The sequence below is a fragment of the Mandrillus leucophaeus genome, unplaced genomic scaffold (assembly GCF_000951045.1).
Source record: "Mandrillus leucophaeus isolate KB7577 unplaced genomic scaffold, Mleu.le_1.0 Scaffold534, whole genome shotgun sequence".
NCBI lineage: Eukaryota > Metazoa > Chordata > Mammalia > Primates > Cercopithecidae > Mandrillus > Mandrillus leucophaeus.
This window is the reverse complement of record NW_012105742.1, coordinates 1,934,722-1,952,772: the sequence shown is the minus strand read 5'-3', so window position 1 is coordinate 1,952,772 and position 18,051 is coordinate 1,934,722. Positions and strand designations below refer to the sequence as shown.

General features: G+C 48.0%; 2 protein-coding genes across 4 annotated transcripts in view; one reads left to right on the top strand and one right to left on the bottom strand.

The window, feature by feature from the left end:
• The window catches only part of CDC25C (cell division cycle 25C), a 54,143-nt gene extending 50,198 nt beyond the window's left edge, over positions 1-3,945 (bottom strand). The window contains exon 1 of one of the 2 annotated variants that reach the window (XM_011997261.1): positions 3,421-3,945. In XM_011997261.1, the coding sequence (XP_011852651.1) occupies positions 3,421-3,533 (113 nt within the window). In that variant the 5' untranslated portion in view covers positions 3,534-3,945. The remainder of the gene's footprint in view (positions 1-3,420) is intronic. The other variant, XM_011997262.1, reaches the window with a different exon arrangement.
• On the top strand, positions 2,987-15,201 carry FAM53C (family with sequence similarity 53, member C). 2 transcript variants are annotated; one of them, XM_011997265.1, is made up of 5 exons: positions 2,987-3,317; positions 6,647-6,876; positions 7,271-7,328; positions 10,283-11,067; positions 12,165-15,201. In XM_011997265.1, the coding sequence occupies exons 2-5, from the start codon at positions 6,799-6,801 to the stop codon at positions 12,420-12,422; spliced, it is 1,179 nt and encodes a 392-aa protein (XP_011852655.1). In that variant the 5' UTR covers positions 2,987-3,317; positions 6,647-6,798; the 3' UTR covers positions 12,423-15,201. The 2 variants fall into 2 exon arrangements, with proteins under 2 accessions (XP_011852655.1, XP_011852653.1); XM_011997263.1 differs by having other exon boundaries at positions 3,066-3,772.
• The last annotated feature ends 2,850 nt before the right edge of the window (positions 15,202-18,051 follow it).

Below are 18,051 nucleotides of genomic sequence, written 5' to 3'. Positions count from 1 at the left end.
ACCTTGCCCAGCTAATTTTTTTTGTATTTTAGTAGAGACGGGGTTTCACCGTGTTAGCCAGGATGGTCTCGATCTCCTGAACTCGTGATCCGCCCGTCTCGGCCTCCCAAAGTGCTGGGATTACAGGCTTGAGCCACCACGCCCGGCCCAAAACTCTTAAAAGCTCTACTTTTCCTAATGAAATTGTTTTCCTACCAAACATTTTTACTATCTCCTCATGATTCCAGCTGGCTTAGCTAATTGCAACATACTTAGCTAATTACATGTAAGTTTACATGCATGCATACAAACTGTGAAATGGTAGAATTATTTTAAAGGGAAGTCAAATATTGTCTTTTATATCTTGATTTCTGAGGGTGTTGGAATATATCTAAGTTATCCTTCCCAGAAGAAAGAATATTAGGGAGGTGGGAAGTTTGGTGTTTAATCTGATTTGAAGATTTACTTTTTCTGTTGGATTGAGGGCATTGATCCTATGTCATCCTTGGGGAATCCCTATCTAGGCTCCTGATTCACTGTGATAAGCAGTGAGCTGTGTTCCTTCACCTTGACCTCAGTCTGACCCATACTTGTTGTGGCCAGGGCACTGCGGCAGCCTGGGCTTCACCCTGAAACACCAAACAAAAACGGGAGGTTCAGCCATCACTCCTGGGATGCCCAGATCAGGCAGTGGAGAAGAGCCCTACATTCCTGGGACCCTCCCCGCCAGCCTCTGCAGGGCAGAAGGGCTGAGGGATGTGTTTTCTATTCCTGGTTCTTTTTATGACTGGTAGGCTTAGCCCTACTTCTCCCCACTTTGCAGAGGTTTAGCTTTCACTGGGTGAAAAGGGAAGGTCTGAATCGAGTGCATGTTCCTCCCACTTGGCTGTTCCTTCCTAGGCAGGGAATGGAGAGTCTCTTAGAGCCAATGGATTCTACTCCTTTGGATGACCTCCTGAATCACTGGCTCCAGGCCCTGGAACCTTCAGAATATGGATGGAGAGTATCCTTTACTGAAACCCACTGAAGCAGGGTTACAGATGGGGTTTGGCCCATGAGGGCACAATTAAGATGCGGTTCAAAGCAGTGGCTCAAGAACAAAAGAATAAAAAGGGGGCAGCAGGGAAAAAGAGCAGGACATTAGTAAAAAAATCCTTGGGAACTAAAAGTAGAATAAGGAGATTTAATTATGGGTAGGACTGTTAGGCTGCACTGGGAGGCAACATAGATGATTTCATAGATGATGAAAGGGGATGTAACCTTCCTTTGAAATGAGGCCTGAAACTTGACTTGCAGGGTTTTTTGTTGTTGTTGTTTTTGTTTTGTTTTGGGTCTCAGTTTCTTTCAATGTCTTGCAAATGAGCCAATGCCTACTTTTAACTCAACCGTTTAACTAGTAAGCTTGGTTAATAATAAAAAGGGGAACAGCTTAGTGGTGAAAAGCAAGGGCTTTTAGACTGCTTTTTGATAGTACCTTTGCCTACCATGTGGGCAGTCACTTAAACTCTTGGGCTGTTTCATTTGTCAAAGAGAAGGTTTTGTTTCATTTGATGATTGTAAGAAAAAATGAGAATATATATCAAAGTATGTAGTCCAAGTGTGGTGGTTCACACCTGGAATCCCAGCACTTTGTTTTTTGTTTGTTTGTTTTTGAGACAGAGTCTCATTCTGTTGCCCAGGCTGGGGTGCAGTGGCACAATCTCGGCTCACTGCAATCTCTGCCTCCCTGGTTCAAGCGATTCTCCTGCCTCAGCCTCCTGAGTAGCTGGGATTACAGGTGGGCGCCACAAGGCCCAGCTAATTTTTGTATTTTTTAGTAGAGATGGGGTTTCACCATGTTGGCCAGGCTGGTCTCGAATACCTGACCTCAGGTGATCCGCCTGCCTCAGCCTCCCAAAGTGCTAGGATTACAGGTGTGAGACACCATGCCAATCCCAGCACTTTGTAAGGCCAAGGTGGGAAGACTGAGGCCAGGCGTTTGAGACTACCCTGGGCAACATAGCAAGACGCCTCTCTCTACAAAAATAGAAATAAATATGCTGGACATGGTGGCACACTCCTGTAGTTCTAGCTACTCAGGAGACTGAGATGGGAAGGATTGCTTGAGCTCAGAAGTTCAAGGCTGCAGTGAGCTATGATCGCTCACTGCACTCCAGCCTGAGCAACAGCAAAACCCCTGAGCAACAGCAAAACCCCGTTTCTAAAAAAAAAAAAAAAAAAAAAAACATGGTGTCTGGCACATAAGAGCAATTCTTGGAAACCATGTGTCCCATACTTCATGGCCCCTGACTCTGCTCCTTTTGCCAAGGGGAAATAGGCAGTGCAAGGTAAATCTCTCCACCCCTATTTTCTCAGTTAGTACTGTACCTCACTTTTCTTTTTCAGTTTGCAGACTTGGTGACTCCTGCCTCCTGCCCTCTCTGGCTCAGTGAGGAAGATCCCTGCCACTGGCTCTACTTTCCAGCTGATCACAGCTATTTACCTGTCCCAGTCTTGAGTAAGGCACAAAATATTTACAGAAAACAGACGTCTTTCAGAGGACTTGCTGCTAAGTGTAATAGTGAAGATTACTTGCATACTGCTACTTTCCAATCAATTAAAAAAAAGAAATAGAAAACTTTGTATTACAAAGAAATCACAACACGAACGCAGTTTAAAGCCTCTCCTTTATCCACTTTTTTGCTTGTCTCCCTAAACCATCTGTGATGCTAGCTGAGACTCGAATTTACATAAGAGCCAGAAACCATCAACCCAACCTCTTCACACACTAACGTCTACATTCGTCTCTTTAAAAAAGACTTAAACTTTGGCTCATGTGGGAGGTGGTGGTAGTGGTGGAGACTTAATAAAAGGTGGTTTCGTCTTCCTGAAGTGGAAATATAGCACCCATCTGGCTGTTTCCTCCTTCCCTTTCTGTTTAAGGAAAGTGTAACCACCGTACTTCTCCCCACCTCCCCGCACCTCCCCCAACAAACGCAAGCAACTGAACCGCCTATGATGTCATAATCACAATCCCATTACCTCATCCTGCTGAGGGGGGGCGGAGAGAGAGGAGAGGGAGTGAACAGCCCTGGGCTATCCTGAGCTTTACAAAGTGTTCTGGGTGAGTGCAAATTACAGAACCAAGTGGAAACGTCCCCGCAACCATTATAAGTTCTGGGTTTTTAAGGTTCAGGCCGATCCGGCAGCTGCAAGAGCGGCTCCTGGGACTCCGAGCAGGCCCTAATCGGCGCTTGGACCACACTTCCCAGCAGCCTTCACGCCGCGGACGGGTCCTTTGCTGGGGGAAGGGGGCTTCCTTCGAAGAGGTGGTCGTGGAGGGCGGGGCAGCCGAGCAGGTGAGGGGCACTGTGGCTAATTGCATGACGCGGGCCGAACCGAGTGGGAGGCTGCAGTTGGGCCGATGGAGGGAGGGAGGGCAGGGGCGATGCCTTTGTTTACCTTCTCCCGACATGGCCTCCCCCGCGGGTTTCAAGATGTACCTCCAACTGGGACCGTCCACTTTCTGCGATATTTTGGAGGGGGTGACTCGTTAGTGAGGAAACCACCCCCATCCCTAAATCAAAGCGCCAGGCTCGTTCCCGACAGCGCTGTCCGAGAGAGACTTTGAGAGAGACACGACACGAAGCTGCCCTCTCCGTGGGTGGCTCGGGGGGATTCTGCGAGCCGGAGCTGTCCCACTACTCTCCTCAGGGACTCGTTGGTTCGCGCCAGCGCCTTTTAAGGACACCGTGGGGCGAACGGAGCGCTCAGAGCTGCTCCGGCCGCGGCCCTGGGAGCTGGAGGAGCTGCGGTAGGTGGCGGAGGGCAGGTGGCGCTGGGGCCTCGGGGCGGGCACCTCAACTGTCCCTCCCTCCTTCCCTCTTTCCCCTCCCCCAGCCCGACCGCCCGCGCGGCCGGGCCTCGCAGGCCGCCTCCGCGGGGAGAGCACGGGACCCGGTGGGGGAGGGGGTGGCGAAGTGCTAAGTCCCAGACCCTCCCCATCCCTTGCGTCCTGAGTTCGCTTCCCGCGGCCAGATGATGGAACCTAGTGGGAAGAGGCGAACGACAGCCCCCCCCTGAGCGAGCCCTGGCGCCCCCCCGCTCCGGGGACCAGCGGACGCCCCATGCCCCACCCCGCGGGGACAGGCAGGGCAACAGAGGGAGAGGTTGAAGATTGGAGGGGCCTAGCCTTTTGCTTCTTCATGGGGGTGGGGGGAGGGGTGTTCCCCACTTGTCACCCCTTTCCCCAGCAGAACCGTATGGAGGAAGAGCAGGCAGGTCTCCACCTACCTGTTCATGCACCTCCCTGCCTTCCTCATGTTTTCCTTCAGTCTCCCCAAGAGGTGTGGGGCCGGGACCTGGGGGGAAGGTCCCCAAGGGATTTGTGACTCTCCTCCCTGTTGGCCTGACCTGATCCTACCTTGTCTAGGTTCAGCACAACCTCAGCATCCCTGAAACAGGAGTGTCAGGGGCTACTGCCATCCAATAGGAGATGGGGTGGGGGTCTGATCTTTATTTTGGGGGGCTGCTGGTGGAGGGAAAGCCTGAACTGAGAGTTAGGCCTGGTGGGGTTGCTGAGAGGGCCTAGCGGCCTGCTGCTCTCTGAAGGGCTGAGCCCCGTGCCAGTTGTTAAACTGAGAAGTTTTAACTTGTTTAGTGACTGTTCAGGGCTGTCTCTACCCTTCAGATACACAAAATGGAAGGGGAAGGAAGGCGGCAAGAGAGGGCTTCTTACACTTTTTTCAATGCCTGCTTGAGAAAGAGGAGGCCCCTCGCGGAGCTGGTTTGCCTTCTTTTGTGTCCTGGTTTGATTCCTTATGGCTTCCGTTCTGTTCCCCCTCTCAGCCTGGCCTGTTTTAGGAAACTCAGGCTGAGAGTATCAGTTGCGTGGTGGTAGTTGCATTGTTCCAATTACCGCTGTGTGTGGCCACATCCCAACAATTAAAATGCAGAAAAACACAAATTCACTCTCTTGACTTGATCCTAGAGATGGCTGGGAGTTTGCTGTTTGTCCAAATGCCTCATGAAAAGCTAGAGAGTTTGCTTCACTCCCTGCTCCTCATAGCTGGTTAGCCTGAGGCCTGGGGTCTCGGGGGTAAAATCCTGCACTTAGGTTCCCTCTCTGGTTGATCTTTGAGGGCAGCAGAGTTAAGAAACCAGGAGCAGAAGTAATATAAGCTTTAGCTTCTCCCGTAAGAATATAGGGGAAGCAGCTGAAGAGAGCTCCCCGGAAGCTAGAATTTTGTTCAGGGTGGTAATAATTATGCATGAAAATGATAGTTAACTATAACGATGATTGACTTCTCTTGCACCTTTCTTCCAAAGAACTCCAAATACATACAGGTTTATCTCTTTGCTCTTCCTTATGGCCTCCTTCTGAGGTGTGAGTGGGGTAGAGATAATTTCCTCTTCTTTGTAGAGTGATCTGCCCCCAAGGTCACAGAAGGAACAGCCCTCTTGGGCTTTTCTTAGTGTACAGGTGAGGGAGGATGGTATTCAGCCAGAGAGATAGACCCTATTGCCTTCTTCATCTTATTGATTTCATTACTTCTGACATTCTGAGGCCTTGAAGATTCACAAACGGGAACAAGAAATGGTAGTCTATGTGGACTCCTGATTTTTATAGGCCAGATGGTACATTTTGTACATTTTAATATGTTATATTGTTCCTGTGACAGGTTAAGATTATTCTGCCCACTTTACATATGGGTAAACTGAGGCCAGCGAGTATTAAATGATTTGTCAAAACTCTTAGCAAATTGGACTAATAATTAGATTTCTTGATGATTTGTTCTCTTGACTAGCTAATGCTACACACATTCTCTGGTAAGCTGTCAGCTTGCTGGTCATTTCCGGGAATAGACAGAATAAAATCAAGACACTGGCTTAACCTCCCCTTTTCCCTTGAGCAAGGCCCCTCAGGTAATTGTGTGGGCTTGAAGCCTGTTCTCTGATACAGTTAGTTTGCTTCTATCAGAAGTTGACCATGAGAAAGAATCTTAGTTAACTGTATCCATGGACTTTGCATCAGATCAGGCTGAAAACTTAGTTGAATAAAGTCATGGAATTGTTTATAACGTCTGTAGAGTTGAAATGTATTGGAATTACCCTGATCATTTCCTTATCCTCTTCCCATTTGATAAGAAAACAAACACCATATCTATGGGAAAACAATAATATATCAAATGTTTAGGCTGTGGGAGGACATAAAATCCTATGTACTCAGGTCTGAAGCAGAAAGTCTTGCCTACAACCACTGTTCTTCCTTGTTCTCTTATTACTATTTCTGTAGTTTAGGAGAAGGGTACCTCTTTTCACTTCTGACTAGAAGATAAAATACTGGGCTGATCGCGAGGGAAATAATCATTTGGGCATCCCTGTCTCTCACATGAGCAGCTGTTTTCTAAGTGCTGCTGGTATTCCAGTTAGAAACAACAGAGCATGAACCAGGTTAAGGATAGCAAATAAGTTTCAACTTGATTGCCAACTCTATTTTATTTCATATCTGGACTGCCAGTTCTTAATTTCCGAAGCTGTGTTTAGGCTTAGCTAGAAAGAGCTGTGATCAATTGATGTCTGCCAGAGGCCTGGCTTAGGGGTGCTGTGGTATGTGTGCCATGCATTTTCCATCTCTGGACCAGGTGCATCTCTAATATCACTTGGGGCTGGTCCCTCTAATTGGCAGACTCAGCAGGCATGACTGGAGAGGGAAGTCCCAATGGTGCTAGAATGGTGCTGCAGTGGCAGAAGACGGCTTACGAGTGAGGTCTGGAAGAACAACAGGGAAGACATCCATCATTTGCTCCAAAGTGTGCAAGTCAAATCCTGGGGAGAATCATGATAACCCTGATCACTGAGCAGCTACAGAAGCAGACTCTGGATGAGCTGAAATGCACACGCTTCAGCATCAGTCTGGTAAAAGACCAGTCTTCCTGCTTCTCCACGACCCCCTCCCCCTTTTTTCTGAGGCTGATTGTTGCTACTACTTTACTCTTGTCCTGTGCTGTATGAATCATGGTACTTAACCTGAAGAGCCCACTAATGGCTCAAAACCCAGCCCAAAAGGAAGGGGGCAGGGATTTTTCCACCTATAGAGAAGGGACAACAAAACTTGGGTGGAGAAGGGTTTGAGATGTTGGAAGATGTGGATTGTTTGACTTACTAACTTTGGGAAGACGAGAGGAAGAACACTTAATGTCCCTAACATCCCTATAGCTCATGAATTGCAGAGGAGAACTGAAGAGGGCTTCCTAGAAATCTGTCAGTGTGTCCTGAATCCAAATCATGATGGATATTCTCTCTTTCTTAGCCTTTGCCTGATCATGCAGACATCTCCAACTGTGGGAACCCTTTCCAGCTTGTGTCTGGTAAGGCATCGTGTGTGTTTGTGTATATGTGTATACCCATTCCTCTCTCCACACATTTCTATCATTGGTTGCCAGTGAACAGGGCTAGCAAGCCTACCTCTAGAACTTTCTTGCCAGGGTCAACTTCTGAGATTGGCAGTTGTCTTTCATGTTATAGCATGAAAGTTATCTGGTTGGTTTGCTCTTATTCTAGCTTTGTGGAGACTTGTATAACCTATTTTTTTGAATAGGTAATACATTCACATGGTTCAAAATTTAAAAATTAACAACAAAAATGTTATGCTGAGAAAAGTGTTACTGTCCTGTTCCCTATCTACTCAGCTTCTACCACCTCCCTAAAAGTATAAGTTTCTTACACAGTATATGTGACTAGAATTTCTGTATATAAAAAGAAGCAAATGTGTATATTTATTTCCTTTCTTTTTTTTTTTTTTTTTTAAGTTCTGGGCTACATGTGCAGAACCTGCAGGTTTGTTACATAGGTATACATGTGCCGTGGTGGTTTGCTGCACCTATTTTATTTCCACATTTTTAACACAAAAGGTTGCATACTATATATTATTTTGTACCTTAAAAAAAAAAAATAGGACCGGGCCTGGTGGCTAACGCCTATAATCCCAGCACTTTGGGAGGCTGAGGCAGGGAGATCACCTGAGGTCAGGAGTTTGAGACCAGCCTGATGAACATGGAGAAACCCCATCTCTACTAAAAATATAAAATTAGCTGGGTGTGGTGGCTCATGCCTGTAATTCCAGCTACTAGGGAGGCTGAGGCAGGAGAATCGCTTGAACCCAGGAGGCGGAGGTTGCGGTGAGGCAAGATGGCGCCATTGCACTCCAGCCTGGGCAACAAGAGTGAAACTCCATCTCAAAAAAAAAAAAAATCACTGGGCACAGTGGCTCATGCTTGTAATCCTAGCACTTTGGGAGGCCGAGGTGGGCTGATCATGAGATTAGGAGTTCGAGACCAGCCTGGCCAACACAATGAAACCCTGCCTCTACTAAAAATACAAAAATTAGCCTGGCATGGTAGTGCACATCTGTAATCCCAGCTACTCGGGAGGGCAAGGCAGAAGAATCACTTGAACCCGGGAGGCGGAGGTTGTGGTAAGCGCAGATTACGCCACTGTACTCCAGCCTGGGCAACAAAGAAAGACTCCATCTCAAAAAAAGAAAAAAAAAAAAAACTTTAATATAGCTAGGAGATCTTTCCCTATCAGAATGCTGAGCATTCCCTTGTTATATATAGCTGCATATTATTACACTGCTTAGATGTACAGTGGCTTATTTCACGAATCTTCTATTGATGTACATTTAGGTTATTTCCAATCTTGTTTCAGTACATAAAACTGTAGTGGGCCAGACGTGGTGACTCATGCCTGTAATCCCAGCACTTTGGGAGGCCGAGGTGGGCAGATAGCTTGAGGCCAGGGGTTCGAGACCAGCCTGGCCATCATGGTGAAACCCCGTCTCTACTAAAAATACAAAAATTAGCCGGGCATGGTGGCAGGTGCCTGTATTCCCAGCTACTTGGGAGGCTGAGGCAGGAGAGTTGTCTGAACCCAGGAGGTGGAGGTTGCAGTGAGCCGAGATTGTGCCCACTGCACTCTAGCCTGGGCGACAGAGCAAGACGCCATCTCAAAAAAAAAAAAAAAAAAAAGAAACTGTAGTGAATAACCTTGTACATATGTCATTTTTTCACATGTGAAAATATATCTGAGGTATAAATTCCTAGATTATTAATTAGTCAGTTAAAGGGCCCCTGATGGTAGGGACATTTAGATGGAGGCATCACTGGTGGACAATCAGAACTCCTTAACTCATGATGCTCAGCTGTTCTGCATCTCATTTTCTTTTCTAGGATACCTAGCAAGGGAAGTGAGTTGGCAAAAACATGTTCATTCAGTCTCTTCCTCCTGTTTATCAAAGACTTGCTGAAAGCCAGGTGTTGTGTCATAAGTATAGAGCAGGAACTCATGGTCTCTGCCCTCGTAGTGGTTAGTAGAGGGAAGAACTATAGACCAAATACACTCAGTATGAATTTTGCCACCGTCAAGTCTGACTTCTTATACTTGTCATTTGCCCCAAATATCCAGCCCCTGCAGAATTCCAGCCAGCTTGGACTCCAGAGGTGTTTGGACTAGGCCCTTTGTCCCTTAATGAGCCATCTCCCAAAAGTCACAATTTTGGTTGGAATACAGTGAGTGAGGATTGTTTCTTTTAGTCCATTTTCCCTTCCTTCTCTTGGTCCCTCCATCTGTTTGGATTCAAGAGAAGGCCTAGGGGAAGGGAATCGGAATATGTGGGTGGCCAGACACAAAGGAAGATGAGCAGCACAAAGTCTTAGGGTTTCCCAAGCCCAGGTTTCACTGTCAACGGCCTTCCCCACCCTGTTTGCCCTCCCTAGGAATAAAAGTGATCTCTTACCTGCCTGATTACCTCTTACTTGTTGGCAGTACTAACTCCTGACTTGGTGCTGTTGACACATGAGAAGAGGAAAGGCCAAGGAAGGAGAGCATAGGCCTGCTTTTCAGCATCCAGAGCAAGCGTAGGGGAGGGGCGGGGGAGGGATGAGCAGGACACACACAATCGTGTTTGTTTCTTTTGACTTCTTTTACCTTTCAGAGGGAATGGCAGGCAGTAGATGAAATGTTTTTGATTCCAGGTAGTTGGTCACAATGGAGGCAACAGAGCGTAGTGGTTTAAAAACCTGGCCTTCGCATCAGACAGACCTGGATTTGAATCCTCCTTTGGTCTTTTGATTGCTGTGTGATTTTGGGAAAGTTACTGAATTTCTCTTATCTGTGAAATGGAGATAATGATAATGATACTACCTACCTCATAAAGTTTTTGGAAATTTTCACATAAAATGCTCCATACATTGTGTGGCACTTGGTAAGTTCTTAAAAAATGTAAGCTATCATTAATATTATTTTTATTACAAATGCCTTCCAGAAGGTGCTTCCTGGAGGGGCCTGCCCCACTGTTCCTGTGCTGAGTTCCAGGACAGCCTCAACTTCAGCTACCATCCCTCAGGCCTGAGCCTGCACCTCAGACCACCCAGTCGGGGAAGCTCCCCCAAGGAGCAGCCCCTCTCCCAAGTCCTAAGACCTGAGCCCCCAGACCCAGAGAAGCTTCCTGTGCCCCCTGCCCCTCCATCCAAGAGGCACTGCCGCTCACTCTCAGTGCCCGTGGACCTGTCTCGCTGGCAGCCGGTGTGGCGGCCCGCCCCCTCCAAGCTGTGGACTCCCATCAAGCACCGGGGCAGTGGTGGAGGGGGTGGGCCGCAGGTGCCTCACCAGAGTCCCCCGAAGCGGGTCTCCAGCCTCAGGTTCCTCCAAGCTCCCAGTGCCTCTTCTCAATGTGTCCCAGCCCACAGACCCTACAGCCCTCCTTTCTTCAGCCTGGCCCTGGCCCAAGATTCCTCTCGACCCTGCGCTGCCTCCCCTCAAAGTGGCTCCTGGGAGAGTGATGCTGAGTCCTTGTCACCTTGCCCACCTCAGCGCCGCTTCTCCTTGTCACCCAGCCTGGGCCCGCAGGCAAGCCGCTTCTTGCCCTCTGCCCGGAGCTCTCCTGCATCCTCACCAGAGCTGCCCTGGCGACCTCGAGGTCTCCGCAACCTTCCCCGAAGCCGCTCACAGCCTTGTGATCTGGATGCCCGCAAAACTGGGGTCAAGCGGCGCCACGAGGAGGACCCCCGGCGTCTGCGGCCTTCCTTGGACTTTGACAAGATGAATCAGGTGGGACCAGCAAGACTAGGGGAGCTTGGATGGGAGTGTGGGGACTCTGTTCTGTTTCCGCTTTTGAGCTAGCCCCTAGCTTCATTACCCTGCCGCTCCCATCTCCCCCCTGCCACCAACAGCACCTCCTTTAGCTCTCAGGGTGACCTACCATCCCAGCTTGGCTGGGACTGTCCCAGTTTTAGTACTGAAAGTCCCCCCATCCTGTGAAATGCCTTAATCCTGGGAGTTAGAGAAACTGGGGTGAGACCCATGTTAAACCTTCCAACAGGGATCCCAAATTGTCTTGCAAGAGGTACTTTCCCTCCTTTCCAAGAATGCATAAGCTGCAAAAAATTTCATCATCAGTACCTACTCTTTGTGCCCAAAGCTGGTTTTGCCACTTGCCTGTCACTGCTTCAAAGTGGTTCTGTGAGGGCTGAAGCAAGATGGGCTGCTACAGTGTATTCATTTGTTAGACCAATGTTTTTTGACTTCCTGGTTTGAGTATAGTTATTGTATGTATGCACTTGCTCACTTTTTTCATATTATTCTTTCTAGACCACTGGGTTACAAACCTCTTTAAGAATTGATTTAACTTTTTCATAGAGTTGTCCATCCCATCTGCAAATATTTACTGACTCTGACTAGGCACTGGCAGTACAGAGTAGTGAAACACTGCAGATGATGTTCCTGCCCTCACAGAGCTTCTATTCTTGAATCCAATGGAAATAATGGGCTCCAAATTTTGTCAGAAAGTTTACAAATCACACCTGTAATCCCAGCACTTTGGGAGGCCCGCGGGCAGATCTTGAAGTCAGGAGATCGAGACCATCCTGGTTAACACGGTGAAACCCCGTCTCTACTAAAAATACAAAAAATTAGCCGGGCATGGTGGCGGGTGCCTGTAGTCCCAGCTACTCAGGAGGCTGAGGCAGGAGAATGGCGTGAACCCAGGAGGCGAAGCTTGCAGTGAGCCAAGATCATGCCACTGCACTCCAGCCTGGGTGACAAAGCGAGACTCCGTCTCAAAAAAAAAAAGAATGTTTACAAACCTTACCCTAAAGCCTTAGAATTCTTGCCTTGAGGTGTAACTGTCTTCTTTGTTTGTTTGACAGAAACCATACTCAGGAGGTCTCTGTCTCCAAGAAACAGCCCGGGAAGGCAGCAGCATCTCTCCACCGTGGTTCATGGCCTGTAGCCCCCCACCCCTCTCTGCTTCCTGCAGCCCCACTGGGGGTTCCTCCCAGGTGCTGAGTGAAAGCGAAGAGGAGGAGGAGGGGGCTGTGCGGTGGGGTCGGCAGGCGCTGAGCAAGCGGACACTGTGCCAGCAGGACTTTGGGGACCTGGACTTGAATTTGATTGAGGAGAACTAAAACTGAGAGGCTACTTCCTGGGGCCACACAGACTGACTCTCTCATGGCTACTAACAAGTGTCGAGGCTCCAAGGCTGGGGGCCGAGCCTGGGAATGGGGGTGAGTGGAGGGCTCCGACTCAGGGCAGCCGGAAATCTTCTCGCTCCAGCAAGCTCGACCATGCCGAGAGACTGGCCGGGACAAGATAAACGGAGCTGGTGGCGGGAGGGACAGCCCCAGAGCAGACCCTTCCCATGGCGGCCCTGAGTGTGAGTATCCCTGCCACGAAGAGAGCAATGGGCAGGGAAGGAACGGGTCTGCCGACCCCAGCTCGGGGAATTTCACTAGCCCCTTTGCTTCAAAGGGCACTTGTGTCTTAGAATTTGGCCAGGGTGGGGGGTTGAGTCAGCCTCCTCAGAGAAACTGCGTGAGAGTGTGTGCGTGCATGGGCGTGTACTTGTGGAACGGTGTGTTTGCATAGCCTTAGGGAAGGAAGGCAATTGCTCCTTAACAGCAGAGTATCATGATACCCCCGGGATCTTGAGTTTTTTACAGGATGTTGGGTTTGCTCAAGGAGTCAAGAGGAGGGCGCAAAGTTTTCCTTTTTTCTAAATAGCTCTGGAACCAGGCTTGTAATCCATAGCATCACCGACTCTGCAAAGGATTTCATTTTGGGGCACAGCAGGATGTTTTAAGTGCTGTGACTTCAGCTAATGATCTTTTCCTCAGCCCCACCCCCTCCCCACTAGCTCGATCTAGTATATTGGGGAATGCAGGTGGGGGGTGTCACCATATTTTTTCTGAGCTGGCCTTTTTTTCTCATTAGATTGTCTAGGCTATATACCACCTGCCTCTTTTGCCCTGTTGAATAGAGTTGCACACAGCACACGGGCAACTGACGCAGGGTTGAGGGACTCTCTCTCTGTCTCTCTCTGCCTCTGCTGATGGGACCCTTTTCCCTCACCCTCTGCCCTTCTAGGTCATAGACTAGGTAAGAAGGCCCTGTATTGGTCTGCAGCATCTACTGAGGCAGACCTGCAACAGAAGTGGCATTCAGTCCCCAGCAGACATGAGTGAGCTCACCCTAGCACTGCTGTTGGGAAGGTGACTGCAGGAAACCAATTCTTACAAGATCCAGGCCCAGCCTTTTTGACCTGCTTGAGAAGGAGGAAGGGGTGGTTGGCATTTAATAGTTTGCTTGTCTTCCACTCATGCCAGGAAGTGTTTATTTGCCTTTAATTGGCCCTGAGAGACCATAGGGAGGTTGGGGCTCACCGAGGGATTGGCTGAGGATGTATAAAGCAAAGGCTGTGAGAAGCAATTAGGAGTTTGGTTGTCATTGGATTGAATTTCCTTTTTTGTTTCTCACCCGCAACTTGAGCCAGGACAGCTGGTCCCAGTGGCCACAGTGATGGGTTTAAGTACCTTGGTAGGGCTGGCACCAGTGGAAACACATACTGAAGCTGACCCCACAGTAGCTTGTGAGGTTTTGTCCAGCTTTGGTTAGACCCTACATGACCAAATTGGACCTGCCCTTCTTCTTTATGGCAAGAAGGGCATTTTTCTGTTCAATTTCCAGGGTTTCCTAAGACCCAGTTCCTCTTGTAAGGGAAGAAGACCAAGGTCTTTGTGTTTTCTTCCTCATGGAATTGAACCTGACATTTTCTGGATCTCCTGCATGTCAGGAGCATCAGTGAGGCTTCAGCCTCCTCGTCTCCACTCCAGAGAGGAGGTGGCCATGTCTTCTTAAGCCTCTGGCCCTCAGAGGCTCCTCCCTATCTCCTGGCTAGTTACTACTGGGCTACCAGGTCTCTAGGGGCTTCAGAGAGGCCCTCTGGAGAATCCAGGGAAACTGTGAGCCCAGGAGTTGCCCATCTATGGTTTCATTCCTCCCCTGGCTCTTCTCCCTCTTCAGGCCATAATTTCCCTGGTGCCAACTTCTTTTCCTTCTGGGGTATCCTCATCCCTGGGCTCTCTGCTGCAGATTGGCTGTGCCAGCTTCCCACAGGTCACTGGCAATGCCAGTGAGTTTCTGCAGGCCCTAAGCTGAAGAAGTGAGGCAGTGATTCTGCCTCCATCCTGGTTTCCCCAAAGCCCCAGGGCACCATCCTTAGGGGAGAAGGTCTACAGTTATCATTATTTTAATTCCATTACTTTCAGTCTGGAAAACTAAGCTAGTCAGAATTATCATCTTGCTTCCCAATCTAAGAACCTGTGGCCCTGGAACACTTTTCAAGAAGTGGTTCATTTTGCTTTACACAGTAGATCTGTTTCAGCAGTTCTGTGTAAACCAAATGCTGTTTTTCAATGCATTTGGACTGCTGACCATTTAAAAGCAGCCTATGATTGCTTCTTTTTGTAAAGCAAGCAACCTCCCTCCACTTTAGCTGTTTTGACTATTTGAATTTTCACATATTGGGCTTACCCAGAGTGGAGCACACCTCCAGGGCATGTGGCTGACACTGGGTAGATGTCTGCATCTGTGCTGTGTGTGTGGTGTGGTTGGCCAGTAGGTGAGTATCCCTGTGTGTGTGAGTGAAGCCACTCCCCAGGCTGGTGCTCTCTTCCTGTGCCCAGTGACTGCCCAGTGGCAGCCCAGCTGCCCTTCACTCCCACCTGCTGCCAAAGTCCCTGTGCTAATGGGATTACAAATACAAAAAGTGGAAAAAAAATTTTCGTAAACTTTGTTTTATATTAAAAAAAAATCCATAAGTCTGTGTGTGTTAAACATGAGGTTCTGCCTCTGTGGCTGTGTTTGAAAAAATAAAGTTTTATTAGAATAATCCATTTTCCCAAGCAACCTTGTGTACTACAGTGTCTTCTTCCCTTCCCCACAAAGACAGACAAGGAAGAAGCAGAGTAGGAGGCCACCTAACTCTTTCAGCCCCTTCCTCTAAGATGTAGGTCAACCTTTCAAAAAGGGGCAGTATTTGGACCCTAGGCCCTTTGCCGGCCATGGCAGGATGTTATACTGTGGCCCAGGCTTCTGCTAAGGCCTTGGTTATTTTTGGCAGTCTGGTTTGGTCTCTCTTTCCCTGGCACTTATACTTGTCTCCTCCTGCCTGCTGTCACTCTCACTTCCAGCAAGTTGAAGTCAAGTATTAATGCATTCCAGCTCCCTGAGAAATGGTTTATGGTACAGTCAGAAACTTGTCTAGATTGGTTTGTAGGCTTTGGGAAGTAGGGAGAAGGCAGGGTGGGAGACGGCCAGGGATCTTTCTTAAGTTTTCACATGTTACATCCTGGAGAGATAAAGGTTTAGTCATCAGAATTCAGATTCCAAAGACCTAGGCAATTTTTCCATCCTAAAAATACTGCTTTTGGAAAATTATCCTAGCTGCAAAGCTTCTCTTTTGTTGTAGAAGACAGTATTTTCCCTAATGTTTCCTTTTGGAGTGTTGGTTTGCAGAAAGAAGCTATGTGGCTCACTCTTTCTTTAGACCTTTCTATTCTACGCTTTCTTCTCTCTATGTTGACATTCTTCCAATGTGTGTAGGTGAAGTGTAGTTGCTCAGAGATCCAGGCAGGAGCCTCTGTCCCTAAGGCTTAGCCTTTCTTTACCAGTTGTGGTGTTAATTTGCCAGGCAGCAAGAAGAGTCAAGTTGCTTAGCCTATGTCCTGGTTTCCTGCTTCAAATTGGTGGCACTCATCATTGAATACCAATGAAGTGTGCTCAGGAGGACAGGATTGACTTGACTACCTGGAGCAGGAATCTTTGCAGGGCTGCAAATACACCCTAGAAAAAGTAAGGGTTGTTATCTGCGCTGGAAACAAAGGAAGGGCTTTTGGGAAGTGGAGGGCAGTGGCATGTAGTTAAAGAAGCTTAGAATTACATTTGTTTTTGTTTAAAACTGATGTTTCATTTCACCTACTGCTTGAGCAGGGGTAAAGTTTGAACATCTAAAATGACTTTGTCTCCCCCTTTCTTTCTTTTGAGTTTATTTTTGTTGGATTTTTCTGCTGTTTATTTTCTGTGAGGCCAAGTGTGATTTCATTTTTCATTCCTGAAGTCTTGTTAATATAGGAAAGAATGTAAACTCCATGAGGGCAAGAGTTTTGTTTTATTCAATATTGTGTCCCCAACACTTTGGGAAGTTCCTGGCACATGAAAAGTGCTGGCCACATTTGTTGAATGCATTTCCCTTTTTGCCTTTCCCATCCCTGAACTTAGGTACATTTCTGTCTCTCTGCTGAGAAATCAGCCTTGGACATTGGGGCAGTAGTTAAATCTCTGTATGGGAGAAAATCTCAGCAGTTAATTTTGATAGAAAAGTTGCAAGGCAGATAGATCTTATATGGATTCACCCTTGTTCCCCTTCTACCAACTACAGCTTATGGGCCATGTGCTTTAAGAGGTGGCTCTCAGCCCAGAAAAACATTGAGTCAGGCCTCAGGTTGGCTGTGGGAGATGGAAGTTAAAAAGAAGTGGAGGGAGGAATGTTTCCTTGGCGCTCCACAGGGTTGGTTCTAGAATGATTTTCCTATATGTTTTATACTTTAGTAAAAGTATAAAGTCAATAGTTGGTTACCCCTCTCCCTAAGCCTTTTGTTACAAGAAAAGTAGGTCAAGGGTGTAGACAAGGTTATGGACAGGAGATAGCTGGGTAGGCACAGAACCTACTGCTCTTTCCTGTCTGTAGGGAAAATCAATGAAAAAAAGTCACTTTTAGAGCAACAGTCATGGGTTATTACTAGACCCTTTATCTTTTGTACTCGTTTTGTGTATACTCAGTCTCCGCATCCATGAGACCATGGAACGTGCTAGTCCCTGATATTGCCAACTTGACATGATTGAGGCAATTTCCTGTTGCTTATTGTGGGTAACAATCTAGCCAAAAATCTCAGCATCTCACTTTCTCTACAGGCTCCTTTTCTAGTCGGGAGCTACCAGTCTCCCACACCTGTATTAAATGCATTCAGATAAGAGTTACAGAATTTTCTTTGCCCCCAGCCCCACTAATTCCATGGTAAGATGGGGTGCTACTAAGAGAACCCCTTTACTGCTGGTCTATTTCCAGTTCCCCTAAGAGTTGAATGGAGAAACACGTAGACTTAATAACATTGGTAGACTAGGAAGGGGAAGAAGTTAGGTCGGTTTTAGGAAACACACCAAGATGGGGGGGGGGGCACGTTGGCCTTCAGTCAGTGGAAAGAGTGGTGTTATGCATCCAACGGAAGTAATACATTGGCCAATTGGAAAGGAACCTAAGAAATACTGGCAGTATAGAATGGTGCTGTTATGGGCCAATGAGAAGAAAGATATTGTGTCTCATGGACCAATGGGGAGAACATTTCCTGCAAGACAGCAGGTTGGGTGGCTCATATTTTCAGGATAGGAAATCAGTGGGGGTATTGGAGATACTAAATAGCTCAAAACATCCACTCTCTAGGTACCTTGCCCCTCACCCTCTTACCCCGTAAATGTCTTTGGCATCCGAGGAGAGCAAGCTAAAAAGCCCTCTCATATGTACGACTCCCTAAAGGAAGATTGAGACCAGGGATGGTGCCAGGGGGAAGCCGAAGGAACCGCCCACTTCCCTACCCCGGCCGAACCTGCAATTCCCCTCCCGACCGCAGGGGGCACTGCAGGCCCCGGGGAGATTGGGGCGGAGCGCTGCGAGGGGCCAGTAGCTGCCGCCCCGCTCCAGAG

What these genes read in the sequence shown, in the direction of transcription:
- FAM53C (XM_011997265.1), top strand. Translation starts at nt 6,799, where the DNA reads ATGATAACCCTGATCACTGAGCAGCTACAGAAGCAGACTCTGGATGAG. An exon ending in CACGCTTCAGCATCAGTCTG is followed by an intron (nt 6,877 to 7,270) that starts GTAAAAGACCAG and finishes TCTCTTTCTTAG; the next exon opens with CCTTTGCCTGATCATGCAGA. An exon ending in CCCTTTCCAGCTTGTGTCTG is followed by an intron (nt 7,329 to 10,282) that starts GTAAGGCATCGT and finishes AATGCCTTCCAG; the next exon opens with AAGGTGCTTCCTGGAGGGGC.